Source organism: Bicyclus anynana, chromosome 4 (genome assembly GCF_947172395.1).
Source record: "Bicyclus anynana chromosome 4, ilBicAnyn1.1, whole genome shotgun sequence".
Lineage (NCBI taxonomy): Eukaryota > Metazoa > Arthropoda > Insecta > Lepidoptera > Nymphalidae > Bicyclus > Bicyclus anynana.
Window position 1 is genome coordinate 8,666,598 of NC_069086.1, and position 14,736 is coordinate 8,681,333.

A 14,736-nucleotide genomic window follows, 5' to 3' on the forward strand; every position below is an offset into this window, starting at 1 on the left:
CCACAGTAATGTTTTAGAGAGTATGTAACAAATAAAACCGTATTACGTGAAACCACGAAGTTCTACTCAATTAAATAATATAGTAATATTGTTAAATATAGGTTTAAAAAACCAAAATAGTCTTCGCTAAAGATGTCATTCAACTCGCATGATGTAACAACTATTGAGATAATTTTGACTTAGCTATTGTTTTACTGAATTTCCTAAATAATACTAACCTGAATTTAAATTTAAAGACAACTTTAATGTTCTCTGGCGAAGAATTGCCACAAAGGTACAGGTAATGAAGGACTGGAGACATGATTTTTATTGCCATAGAAAATATCATCATCATCATCATCATCATCATATCAGCCGATGGACGTCCACTGCAGGACATAGGCCTTTTGTAGGGACTCCCAAACATCACGATACTGAGCCACCTGCATCCAGCGAATCCCTGCGACTCACTTGATGTCGTCAGTCCACCTGGTGGGGGGTCGGCCAACACTGCGCTTACTAGTGCGGAGTCGCCATTCCAGCACTTTGGGACCCCAACGTCCATCGGCTCTTCGCACTATGTGCCCCGCCCATTGCCACTTCAGCTTCGCAACTCGTTGAGCTATGTCGGTGACTTTGGTGACTCCTCATTTCTGATTCAATAAATGGTTCCGAGACTTGGTCACTAACTATGGGCTTCATAAGAAGGCTCAGAGTCACACAGCGGGCGATGGAACGAGCTATGTTAGGAGTATCTCTGCGTGATCGAATCAGAAATAAGAAAATATCAAAAAATTATGTTTTAAACTTAAAAAACTAAAGATTTTGACCCCTGAAATCTGCTGCCTTGCTACCTTGCTGTAATGCCATGGTTCAATCTTCATATTTGGCTACTGTACTTATCTGAAGCAGAAGTGGCAATGGGCAGGTCACATAGTTCGAAGAGCTGATGGACGTTGCGGTCCCAGGGTGCTGGAATGGCTACCCCGCACCGGAAAGTGCTGTGTTAGTCGACCCCCCACTAGGTGGACCGAGGATATCAAGCGGGTTGCAGGGATGCTGGCGGTTTGAAACCGTTGTACTTGGAAATCCATGCAAGAGGCTTATGTCCAGCAGTGGACGACCGGCTGATAATGATGATCATATGATGACCAATCTACTCGTAGGGTATGGGCTTACAAATTTTTAACCTTTATAAAATGAGGTTTGTCTGTCCACGCAGGTTCATGTCTTATAGGCAAGTAACGATAAAAGCTTTTCATTATTTGAAGCTTAAGAATTCGTATTTTCGACCTTCATGATCCTAATCTGAATCCTTCTCTGGGTGAGCGAGCTGCGAATTATAATAAAATGTTGTTCAATTTACATAACTATGTTCGATGTTATATACAATATACATATAGGTACATTGTTTACATCAGCGTGGGTTCATGTCGGTGGTATGAAGGTACTTTTGTACCCATTATAACTCATCAAGGCCGAGGTTTATACTATATCTATGTTGTAGTACATAAAATATGTAATTTGATAATGGCGTCGTTTGTCGTAACAATGATTATACAGTCTTTTGTGGTAGGTACCTACTAGATTGGTGTTAATTTTGTAGTTAAAGTGGTGTCTAGTGTGACATGTATGTGAGTAGGTAATAGTTTTGGTTTAATTTTGATAATGTACTTAATAGTCAGATTAATTATTTGCCGGTTTCTTCTCAGCAGAACCTGCCTTCCGAACCGGTGGTAGAATCCTTACAATTAGTCAACTGACGTGTCAAAAGTGCTTGTAAATTGAGCCTACTTGAAATAAATGATTTTTGATTTTAACTTAGTGAAAAAAGGCACTCCTTTACAAGTTAATATACTAACCTGAAATATGAATATTAATGACTTTATTGTGGATATTCAAAAGACAATTTCTAAAACAAAATAACTTAGTAAGCTACTTATTTTTTAGTTGTAACATTAATGTTAAACTGCATTTTATTTTATGTACCTACAAATCAACCTAGAAAGGATTCTTGGTAATTCAAACGGGAACGGAAGAGTTTGTATAAAAATCTTTGTTCTTAGAAACCTTGATGAAAATTTTGCCTTCCATTCTCGTTAAAATTTCCAAGATTTTCAATCTTCTTTAGTAGATTATAAATCTATTATAAAATAAACTATAAAATGAAATCAATCAGGATCCAATATTTATTCATATTACGTAATGATTATCTATTTATGTATAGTTTTATTTATTTATTAAATTAAATTTAACCATTATTTTGTAATAAAGAATGCACAAATGACAAATTATTAAGATTTCATTTCCTTATTAGACAATTTAATTATTTTATAAGGGGTAAACCAAGGGTTGTCCAAAGGTAAATTGAAACACGTGCACGAAAATGACTTTCTACCGATTTTAGTTAAGAAAGTACTTAAACATCATTAGCAGGATAATCAAGATTATTTCCGGTAAATGAAAGCTTAGGCCTTAATTGCTTATTTCGTGCTTTAAAGTAACAATATTTTTAATTATTGCAGAAATTACTGTTTTACAGTGTTGTCATGGTGTGTAATTAGATGTCACTTTATGACGTATTCGGCTCACTGCTGAGCTCAAGTCTCCTCTCAGAATGAGAGGGGTTAGGCCAATAGTCCACCACGCTGGCCCAATGCGGATTGGCAGACTTCACACACGAAATTAAGATAATTCTCTGGTGTGCAGGTTTCCTCACGATGTTTTCCTTCACCGATTGAGACACGTGATATTTAATTTCTTAAAATGCACACAACTGAAAAGTTGGAGGTGCATGCCCCGGATCGGATTCGAACCCACACCCTCCGGAATCGGAGGCAGAGATCATATCCACTGGGCTATCACGGCTCGTATGACGTACCTACTCGTAACACTTTACCTATACTCATATTTACAGAGTGTCTTTTTTTAGATAGAGATACACTAAAATCATAATAATTAAACCATTTCGAGAAGTCAGCTTGGCTTTGAATTTTTTTAACCCAGACTTCGCTAACGGCTATAATATTTAAGAGACAATCCTCTTACCCACTTGGAGTTCGAGTATTTTCTTTTCGGAAGTTGTAACCAACGTGGGTTTTTTTTAAAATTGTGAATTTTGCTTTTAGCAGTTAAAATATCATGAAATTTCTTTGAGTAATTTTATAGAAATGCGGGAAAAGATAGACATACCGAGAGACAGGCCAGAATTAAAAAATAATGTTTTTTGTGTTCTGGTTCTGGTACACAATACATATAAGAAAATGTCGGCAAATCGATATTTAGTCATTTTGTACAGAGTAAGTACATACTCGGTTTCTACTCTAAGTACATACCTGTTACTCGTAGATAAAATCACAAATTACTTTGTTTAATGTGCTGTAGAAAGTACCGTAGTAATATGGCGTGTATTACGTGTTTTATAAACTATGGGCGACTCTAAGATGTAATTATAATTTTAAGGTGTAGGTTATTTTTATTTGTTTAAAGAACCTTTTATTTGCAATTGATTTCCTTATGCTAGTTTTTATCACCATGATAGAGATCATGTTAATAAATAAATAAATAAATAAAATAAGCCTTTATTGCTGTTTTTTATCATTACATACAAGTAGGTACTTGCTAACAAAGTTAATAAAATGTAGGGTTAACAATTAGCTAAAATAGTAATTTTCCATCCGATTGATCTCCCTTTCAAACAACTTGTTTTGTACAGACAAAGGCCTCCTCTAATATTTTCCACGTATTTCTGTCTTTTGCTAATCGCATCCATTCTAGTCCTCCTATTTTCTTTAAATCATCTTCCCATCTCTTCATCTGTCTTCCTCTATTTCGTTTACTATCTCTAGGGAGATCATGATATTAAAGCACAAATAATTAATACAGTAGATGACAAAAGAACACTAAAAATAATTATAGGTAGGTAGAGCTTTCTTATAAGGCAGATAAATACTAAATAATTATGCTTTAGAAAAAAAACGTGGGTTTGATTCTCACTCTGGTTAGCTTTCGATTAAAGTTTACGAATTTATTTATTACTATCATTTCAAATAATAACAAATGTATTGACGATTCAAAATTAACGTATTGTTCTCTTTTAAACTATGCCAAATATTCTTTAAAAAAATATATATGAAAGATTGATTCAGCGCTTCAAAAGTATCTGAAAATATAATATTGAGTACTTTCACAAAAACGGAACTTACATTTAGAGCGCGTGTAAGCAATTACACCAAATTATGTTATTGTTATTAATCGCTTGGAGGTAACTCAATTACTTTCTTACAAAACTTTTCTACAATCTTTAACGGACGTGAAAATAGCGTGAGCAATATTCTGGTGTACTTATTGATTAAGAAATGTTTATTAATTCTTTAATATTTATAATCACCGAATTTACTTATAAAGGCCAGAGAGTGGTTAAAAATATTCCTTTTTAAGTTGAAAGATATACAGACAAATGGCAAATTATATGGGACTCGTTTTCAGTTCATTGCATTAATTATAATAATTGGCATCAACATAAAATTATTATGCTAATATTAATTCATATTTATTATTCTAAGTTCACTCGACCATTTGCTAAAATTTAATAAGTACTGTGAATATTAAGTGGTAACATTTGAATGTGCATGGTATGTTGATTTCAATTTTATAATACAATGAACTTGTATTAATTAAATAATTTAGGTAACAATAGCTCCAACGTCCTCCTCAGTACGTGGGCGTACAGATTAGATAGCCCTCTCTAGAGGGTTTGGTGTACATACTAACACTTAAGTATTAAGAATTGGTTAGTAATACACTATGGAATTTTTTATATTCTGAAATAAATTATTTATTTTATTTAACATATTCGGCTCACTGTTGAAACCGAATCTCCTCTTAGAATGAGAGGGGTTAGGCTAATATTCCACCACGCTGGCCAAGTGCGGATTGGCATACTTCACACACGTAGAGAGTTAAGAAAATTTTCAGGTTTGCAGGTTTCCTCACGATGTTTTTCCTTCATCGTTTGAAGAGCAGGATATTTTATTTCTTAAAATGCACATAACTAAAAAGTTGGAGGAGCTTGCCCCGGACCGGATTCGAACCTACACCCTCCGTATCAGAAGGCCATATCCACTGAGCTCACGCTCACGTGGCATATCGCGGCTCACAGTTTTTTAAAAGCATGGTTAAAAATATTTTATGATATATTTTGTCTACATTACAATATTTTGACGGCCACCGTGGCGCAGTGGTATGCGCGGTGGATTTACAAGACGGAGGTCTTGGGTTCGATCCCCTGCTGTTCTGATTGAGGTTTTCTTAATTGGTCCAGGTCTGGCTGGTGGGAGGCGTCAGCCGTGGCTAGTTACCGACAAAGACGAACCGCAAAGCGATTTAGCGATGTCCGGTACGATGTCGAAACCGAAAAAGGTGTAGATTTTCATCCTACTACTAACAAGTTAGCCCGCTTCCATTTAAGATTGCATCATCACTTGTGAAATGTGAGATTGTAGTCAAGGGCTAACAATTAAAAGAATAAAAATACATATTAAATTAAATTAATTAATAAAGATTATAAAGCTGAAGAGTTTGTTTGTTCGTTTGGTTGATGGCGCAAATCTCAGGTGCTACTGGTCCGATTTGAAAAATTCTTTCAGTGTTTCATAGCCCATTTAACCAGGAAAGCTATAGGCTATATATTATACCCTTATTCCTGCGGGAACGGGAACCACGCGGGTGAAACCGCGCGACGTCAGCTAGTCACACTAATATTATAAAGGAGAAATTTTGTGTGTAAGTGTGCAGGTAAGTATATTTGTCCCTCTTTTACGCTGCGGCAACTAAACCGATTTGGCTGAAATTTGGAGTGGAAATAGATTTTACTCTGGATTAACACATTGGCTACTTTTCATCCTGGAAAAAACCGTGATTCCCGCGGGATTCGTGAAAAACTAAATTCCACGCGGACGAAGTCGCGGGCTCAGCTAGTTAATTAATAAAGAAGAACTCACCAAAAACATGTTCATCGTTGAAGGTAACCCGCACGGAGTGTGCCCGCAGCACGCGCGGTGTGAACGAGGCTACGTATTTGTTGCCGCCCAGCGGCCGCACCGAGCTGGCGACCAGCGTGCCGTTGCCGCCCGACACCTCCAGCTCCAACTGTCCGGGGCCGGCTGCGCTCGCATCCACTGAACGTATGGAGCTTTAGTTAGAAAGGACACGTCTTCACCGACGAAGACGAGGTCCCCGATTCTAACTTGGGATCTTTCCACTTACGGGGCATTAGGACTGATACTGTCAGGCCAAAACACTGTTCACTCCAGCTCCAACTGTCCGGGGCCGGCTGCGCTCGCATCCACTGTACGTATGGAGCTTTAGTTATAAAGGACACGTCTTCACCGACGAAGACGAGGTCCCCGATTTCTAACATGAAGTGGGAACTTTCCACTTACGGGGCATTAGGACTGATACTGTCAGGCCAACAAACGGCCCTCTAAGCCTTTAAGAGGTTATCACAGGTTTTAGAAAGTCGTTCAGGCCATGCCTTCTTCTGCCTTGGGCCCCATCAGGCGATAATTCTGCGCTCGTGTAAAACCCCCGGTGACGTCGCTAAGGTCCTATTAAGGAGCCTACTTACATAGTTGTTACAAACACAAAATAAATAAAGAACAAAGGTTAATAAAGTATGGAAAATATCCCAGACCCGTCGCAAACGAAATCATTATAGGAATTAAATGCTAAGAATTAAAATCGAATCCAGGACATCTCTTTTGTAAACAGATGCACCAACTAGGTCAAGGTTATATTCTAATAATTACTTTTACATTTACTCACCAATGAACTCTACAGGCTGCCCCAGCACTCCTTTGTAAGTTGGTTTTATGACTATTCCTCTTGCACCTCTATTGTTATCCCTTTGAACTGATCTGTAACAAATAAATACATATAGAATCAAAAGAACAAAATTATGTTATTGACGTGACAACATCTTATAGTTCGACGAAGCCGGCCGATCCGAAAAAAGATGACGTCATGCGTCGTTCCCTCGCTCTAGGGTTGCTAACTTTTTTTACAAGAAATAAAGTAGGTATATACTGGTCTATGAAGATTATTAAACAGTAATTTAGAAAAACAAACATTTTCTTTTGAAAAATGCAGTATTTTCCTATGAAGTTGTCACGTTCAACTATCGATAGGAAATCGACTTTACAGACAACCGATTTTTTTTTCTGATTGTGTAAGTGCCGTAGGCTCCTAAGTGGGACTTCAGCGGCATCGCCGTGGGCTTTAGGCGGAAGCATCACCCGATGAGTACTGAAGGCAGAAACAGAAGAACGTCGAGCGGAACGACTCTTTAAGGGCGCTTCCTCTGAGACTCGGACCTCGTAAATTATGTCAGTGCGGTGTAGTGCAGTATAAGGCTATATTAGTAAGATCACTTTAAAATATCCACCACATTCGTGTCGATGTTTTAGGAGTTCCTTTATTTTAGTTTTTTTTTGACTGATGGGAGGCTTTAGACGTGGCTAAGCTACTAGCTGACACCGCGCAGTTTCACCCGCGTGGTTCTCGTTCCCGTAGGAATACGGGGATAATACATATATAGCCTATAGCCTTCCTCGATCAATGGGCTATCTAACACTGAAATAATTTTGCAAATCGGACCAGTAGTTCCTGAGATAAGCGCGTTCAATCAAACAAACAAACAAGCAAACTCTTCAGCTTTATATATCAGTATAGAGTATAGATGATACGTATAAGTCAAGTATAGATAAATTCTGGTGAACAATTTGATTTCATTGATGCCACCACGAATTTCATCGTTAAGATAAAAAGTGATATTAATATAGCGCTAAGAAATATTTCTCGCGTTGATAAGATGTTTATTGGCCAAGTTGAAATAGGCAACGCGATATTTAAAGTTTATTTAAAAGCCAAACTTTTAACGAACGAACTTGTCTTTGGAAGTTTATAGCAATTGACCAAGACTTCATAATATCTACCTCATAGAGTTCTCTGTAAACTTCGAACATTGTTTAGGTTTTTATTTTTCTGATCAAAGTGACGGACGGATTTTGTGCTGGGTTTTCGAAAATTAAAGGCAATTTTAAAGTCCGGCTGCTCAGAGATTGCATTTCTGACACCTATCAGGTGGTCATATAAAAACCAAATAAACAGTTGGCATAATTTTGTAACAATGTATAACATACAAGTTTCCTCACGATGTTTATCCTTCACCGTTTTGAGACACGTGATATTTAAATTTTTAAAATGCACATAACTGAAAAGTTGGAGGTGCATGCCCCGGATTGGATTCGAACCCACACCCTCCGGAATCGGAGGTAGAGGTTATATCCACTGGGCTATCACGATTCCTAAGGATGCTCCGAATAAAAAATAAAGTTAGTTAGATATACATTATCTGTGATAAATTTAATCAAACAAAGACATAAATAACATCGATTTGAGAGCAGACCAATAGACGATGGTAAGCCCGGCCGGCAGGTCGGATTGTAGAGAATTTATAACATCGAGATCGCGTTTCGTTCGAGAGCTTTATATTTTCTTTATAGAGTACTTATTTTATTCCAGACCGCTGTTTCAATCTTGCATCAGTACCAATTTATTTAGAAGACAACACAAATAACCTTGCGGTTAAATCGAAGTATTTTCTTTCGAAAGCTAAAACTTTTCGTGTACTAACATACAAATCGACGTTAAGTGTCTGGGTAAAAACCTTTTTACATCACTTAAAAATAACTGTTCTACATGTATCAAAATACGCTATTTTCCTTGGTCACGCCATAACTCGAGAAAACCGGCATACTTTTTTTCTTAATTCTCTATGTGTGAAGCCAACCCGCACTGACTGTTGGCCTAACCTCTCTCATTTTGAGAGGAGACTCAAGCTCAGCAATGAACCGAATATGGGTTGATAATGATTATTATAGTAGACTAGCTGACGCCGCGCGGTTTTACCCGCGTGGTTCCCGTTCCTGTAAGAAAACGGGGATAATATAGCCTATAGCCTTCCTCAATAAATGGGCTATCTAACACTGAAATTTTTTTTCAAATCGGACCAGTAGTTCCTGAGATTAGCGCGTTTAATCAAACAAACTCTTCAGCTTTATATATTAGTATAGATAGTCTATAAAAAGTGGCTGATTTTTACCTGAAACGGGCATGTGCAGCGTCCGTCTCAGTAAAGGCCCCCCCGGTTGGGTCGCGGGGGGGCCTATTGGATAAAAAAGACTGCTGTTGTTGTTGATGCTTCTCCTCCACGCTGCTGTAGGAGGAGTCGCGCACCACGTACGAGCTCTCTCGCACTTCACGTTTCGTGATCTCTTGCTGTAGGCAAAATAAAAAAAAAATAATAACAGAATGTTAATAGATGGATCATCTACGTAATACGCTAGTTGACACTCTTTTCCTAAATGGTTTTAAATAGTTCATTGTCGGTCTAAATCGAAATTTTTTTCGAGACGTGATTACATGAAAATTTTTTGACAATACGACCCCAAAACGCCTGTCACCGTGATATTTCATTTACTGTTTTATGACGTCACTATAACAAATCCCAAACGGAGCGTTTGACAAAAATATTAGTTACAGCTCGTGCGGATTAACTTGACACTTGGCTCGAATGATGTTTATACTGTGTTTGTTTGGGGGTGCTTTTTGTTACAACCATTAGTTTGACGTTTAGTACATCAAGTAATATTGTGACGTCACAAAGTGACGACAGCGTTTTTGCTGTTTGGAAAATTTGGAAAAATTAAGTTTTACAAGAAATCTTTGCCAGACAAAACCTGAGCCACTTTAGAAATTATAAAATATCAAACTGAGCCGAGCATGGAATCGAACCCAGAACCTCTCTGTTGTATGTTGTATGAACCCACAGCACTGCCAACTACACCATGCAGGTGGTTGTAATATTAAAGTAAGTACAGGACGGCCTCCGTGGCGCAGTGGTATGCGAGTGTCCTGGGTTCGATGGCTGGGGCGATTGAGGTTTGTTTAATTGGTCCAGGGCTGGCTGGTGGGAGGCTTCGGCTTCGGCTAGTTACCATCTTACCGGCTAAAGACATTTAGCGTTCGTGCAGAAACCGATAGGTGTGTGGATTTTTACACCTCCTAACAAGTTAGCCCGGTTCCATCTTAGATTGCATCACCACTTACCATCAGGAGTTACGATTAGGTGTGTAGTCAAGGGCTGTAACTTGTATATAATAAAAAAAGGAACTGTACACAGAAAATGCACAAAACTCACATACCAAGTTCAAACCGATTTCCTTTCATTAATGCACCACGATATAATTGCAGTCGGGTAGGTATTTACAAATTGTTCAGTATTATCGGTAAAAGGCAAAAACTTAAGAACGATTTAATTTTATTATTCAAGTACACGGGAAATGGATAAGGTTGTGTACATGACGTTGGCAAGTAAACTAATTTACGTCTGACCACATTTCCCTTTAGAGGGAACAACTTCATTAAAAAGCCGGGTTTACTCACACGGATCGTAACACAGGGCTTGGAGGATGACGATCAATTTGTTGTGTTTAACGATCTGTCGCACAACTTGTTTACTGTGAAATCTGTACTTTGAATTTAGTAGTTCACTTACACGGCTGGTGTACGTATCCGAGTCGGCTTCGTCGACCAACCTGTCGAGATGTTTGTTGAAGGAGTCGCGCGAGTAATCGCTGAACTTGTTCAGTTGTGTGTTACGTTGCGTTTCGCGGTCAAGCGTGTTTTGTCCGTAGCGGTCACCAGATGAATCCAGGCTACAAAAAGGACAGAGAACTTATTGAAAATTACTTATACCTTATATGTAATATTATAGTATTTAAATACGTATGTACCTTTGTATGACCGTTTTAGAAACGGTGAGTGTTAATAAATACTTATTCACATAATAAGTAAAAAAATAAAAAAAAGTATTTTTATGAAAAAATTATGTCATATTGTCTAAATAAGGTTTTCTTTTATAATTTACAGATCAGGCACATTATTTACGTAATTGAAAAATGTATTTGCAATCCCAATAACTCTAAATAAATTAAAAATAACTTTTTTTTAAAATTTATTTTTATTTTATTCAGAGCCTTTATTGGTGTACCCCTAAATTGATACCCATTTCTCATATCGCTAATCAACATAAGGACCAATTTGATACCCATATTGTAAAGATTCCTATGAAAAATAAAATAGTCACGTGACATCTGTCACTATACAAAATAATGGATTTACATCACTTTAATGTTATGTTTAGGTTATGAAGCCCATGTAATGCCCATATCAGAAATGTTTTTCTTTGTTAGCACAACCAAAAGTGTGTGCAAAAATTCATACCAAAATTTTATTGTTATCTTAGTTGAAGTAGGCGATATTACGAGTATAATATTGATTGGTGTGTACCTATGTTCTTAAATTTTAGAGAGACATATTTTTGACTAATTATAACGATAAACTTACCTATTGTTACTGAACATTTGTCTAGTTTTTTCTATCGATTCCCATGAATCGTTTTTAGATCTATATCCACCAGGTTTTCCACCTGGATCACCAGTATCTGCAGTGCCTGTTAAATTTAAAAGCTACTATAATCTTGATAATTAAATAAGCAAGTTCAGTCATTGACATACTGATATGCTTGTCACACACACACGCACACACGCGCATTCAGCCACTGTTTTTGTGAACATAAAGGTAGTAGCTTATTACAGTCACCCGGGACCCACCGGCGTCCACATGTAGTCGACAGGTTGACCACGGGTGGACGGCGCGTTGTCACCAGTGAACCTCGCGTGGTCAACCAATTTCCGAATAGTATTTCACGCGAGTGGTCCGCGCGTAAAGCGCGAGCGAGGCGATCCAGTGATGATACTGAGTTGAAGTAGTGAGCGCATACAAATCCACACGAATAATACTAACCACTCGAGGCGACGCGGTGCGAGTCGAGTCCCGGGTGGCTAAAGAGCTACCTTAAGCGCAGATGACAATTTCAGTGCGACGTCCTGTATTGTGTTTAACACACCCACACATACACATCACAACACAGTAACGTGTTAAAATGTCAAGTTAAAATAAAAATAAACGTATAATTACTACTAATTCACATCCACACACTGTTCTTGTTAATGACGCAAAGTGTCAAGTTTATCGCTACATTAAAGTGTAGAGTTTAAATAAAAAAAAAACAAACGTACAAATTAGAGTTGGTTTCATGTTAAAGAATGCATCATGTAAGTCACTTACTTGGACTCCCGTAACGTTTCATTCGATCTGTTTCTAATGAAGATAATGGGCTGCTCTGGTCAAGGTTATCTTGGGAGCCGCTGTACGAGCTGTACACCTTGTAGTTAGATCGTTTCTCCACTACTCGCTTCGTTGTGGTTACAGGACTATATCTATCGGTGGGACTGCTTACTCTGTTTCAAACATAAATATTTTAATTAAACAGTATAGTTAAATAAACTATAGCTTATTATAGCCTCAATAGCTCAACGGTAAGAGCGGTTGGACTCATCGCCGAGGGGCGGTGATTCGATCCCCGCCGAATGGTCTATTGTTGCACCTTCTCCTAGCACAGTCTTTCCCGACTGGAGGGGAATGGAAATATTGGTCATATTGTAAAAAATATGGCAAATATTCTTCTTAAAAAAAAGTTTAATACAGCTTTTTTTCCGTAGTTGCTCCAATTTTAAGGAGTTGGTCCCAAATCAGATTGATCTGGTCAACATGTATCAAACTCCCGAACGTTAATTATTAACGCAGCATATAGACTTTGTTGTTGAGAAATTAAAACTGTTGTTGTTGTAAGTGTTTAAATTTGTGGCAATTACTTTTTAATATTTTGTTTAGCGTTTTATTTTTACTACAATTTTGCACGTAAGTATTAAAATGCAAATACTTGTGAGGAAATGGATAAACATTAATGTTTATTGTAAGGATTTTGTTGACGTTTGTTTATCGAAATAAAAAGGCCGCCGTAATTTGGTAATAAATAAGACCTTATAACAATGGGGATGATGACTAGGTTTGAATATATTGATTTTTTTGGGTAAATTAGATGAAAATTCATACATTTTTAACTTCCATACATTAAACGTGAAAATTTTCAATATTTGAACTGTAAACATAAACGCACTTAAGTTTGAACGCCCATACAAATCTAACGATCAGCCAATCAACGACGTCATTAATTCGTGCCATTTTGTATGGGGCGTTTTCCAGGGATACGTGGCAATGCCGCAAATCTGACCCTTTGAATCCCTATAGCTCCGAAAGTAATAATCGCAGATATCCTGTTACTTTTAGGAAATTGTTTTACATACTCCATACTCCTAATTTAAGTAGGTATATTAATTTAAAAAACTGTCATTATCCCTATTAAAAATACGGATGGAACAGAATAGCCACCGAAGTCTAATAAAATCAGACATACACACGTACCTATAGGTTGGGCTAGCGGTCCTATTCAAAGGGCTGTCTTTTCTCGTTAGCGGGCTTGTACGCCCAATAGGGCTCGTCGCTCTGTAGGGGCTGGAAGCTCTGTATGGGCTCTCTGTACTTGATCGACCGAAATCAAGCCTCGATCCGTTTCCTAGATGTTTTGATGTGATTGGACTCGCTGTTCTATTTCTGGGACTATCATCATACATATAGTTCTCACGTTTGTTGAGTCTTGAATTTGAGTATGAGTCGGTGACGTCATACGTCTTTTCTTTGATGTCTGGTGGAAACGATGATTTGTAATAATCGTTTGAGTTCCGCCGCTCTTCGCGTCTGTCTATTGAACTTGTGTGCTTTGTATTCGATTCGTATAGATTGTAGTTGTTGTGAGGACTTTCCGATCTCAATCTTGTAACTGGAATTAAATAAAAAGGATGAGTAGCTACATTGAAGTGGATGGATTTTTTAAAATAAATCTACCTTTGTGCTTTGGTTAGTAAGGCAAAATTTATTTATTGCTCCTGTAAAAAAAATCCGAGTAGGTAGCATAAAATTTTCTTCTATAACAAGTTTGTCGATTTTTGTATTGGAGTATTTAGTTCGATTAATTAATTTTATTGAATAACAACCTTTGTATTTATAAAACACTAGCGGACGTCCGCGACATCGTCCGCGTGGAGTTGTTAGTTTTTCACAAATCCCGCGGGAACCGTAGATTTTTTCGGGATGAATAGTAGCTTGTATTAATCCAATATAAAATCAATTTCCATTTAAAATTTCAGTCACATCGCTTCAGTAGCCGCAGCGCAAAGGAGGAACAAACATACAGACGTGCAGCGATGAATGAAAAACCCACGACTGGTGCACCTCACTTCCCCGCATGCACGATTCAAACCCGCGCAGTCTTTCCCCCCGTTGCCCGCATATCATGTGAGTGTCATCAACTTCACTTCCCACACGTAGCTAATAAAAAATCTCAGGTTTCCTTACGATGTTTTCCTTCACCATGTGAGACACGTGATATTTAATTTTTTAAAATGCACACAACTGAAAAGTCGGATGTGTCGGATACCCCGGACCGGAACCTACACCCTCCGGAATCGGAGGAAGAGTTCATATCCTCTAGTCTGGAGAACATTATTATAATGTGAGAGGTACCTGGACTAGATATCCTGGCGAAGGCCGGTGAGGGGCTGGAACTGTCGCGGGGTTTTTTGGAGCGTGACCCCACCCGGAACACGTGCGGCGACCCATGAACGTCATAACCGTTAAAATAAATGTACAGCTGTAAATTAAGACTAAATTAGT

General features: G+C 37.9%; 1 protein-coding gene across 2 annotated transcripts in view; it reads right to left on the reverse strand.

Annotated features, from left to right (window-relative positions):
* Nucleotides 1–14,736, reverse strand: part of LOC112045656 (filamin-A) — a 135,599-nt gene that overhangs the window by 71,968 nt on the left and 48,895 nt on the right. For both annotated transcript variants that reach the window (XM_052881380.1, XM_052881381.1), the window contains exons 13-20: nucleotides 14,587–14,713; nucleotides 13,429–13,843; nucleotides 12,232–12,404; nucleotides 11,449–11,554; nucleotides 10,598–10,757; nucleotides 9,143–9,318; nucleotides 6,805–6,896; nucleotides 5,982–6,158 (exon numbers count right to left, since the gene is read on the reverse strand). In XM_052881380.1, the coding sequence (XP_052737340.1) occupies nucleotides 5,982–6,158; nucleotides 6,805–6,896; nucleotides 9,143–9,318; nucleotides 10,598–10,757; nucleotides 11,449–11,554; nucleotides 12,232–12,404; nucleotides 13,429–13,843; nucleotides 14,587–14,713 (1,426 nt within the window). The remainder of the gene's footprint in view (nucleotides 1–5,981; nucleotides 6,159–6,804; nucleotides 6,897–9,142; nucleotides 9,319–10,597; nucleotides 10,758–11,448; nucleotides 11,555–12,231; nucleotides 12,405–13,428; nucleotides 13,844–14,586; nucleotides 14,714–14,736) is intronic.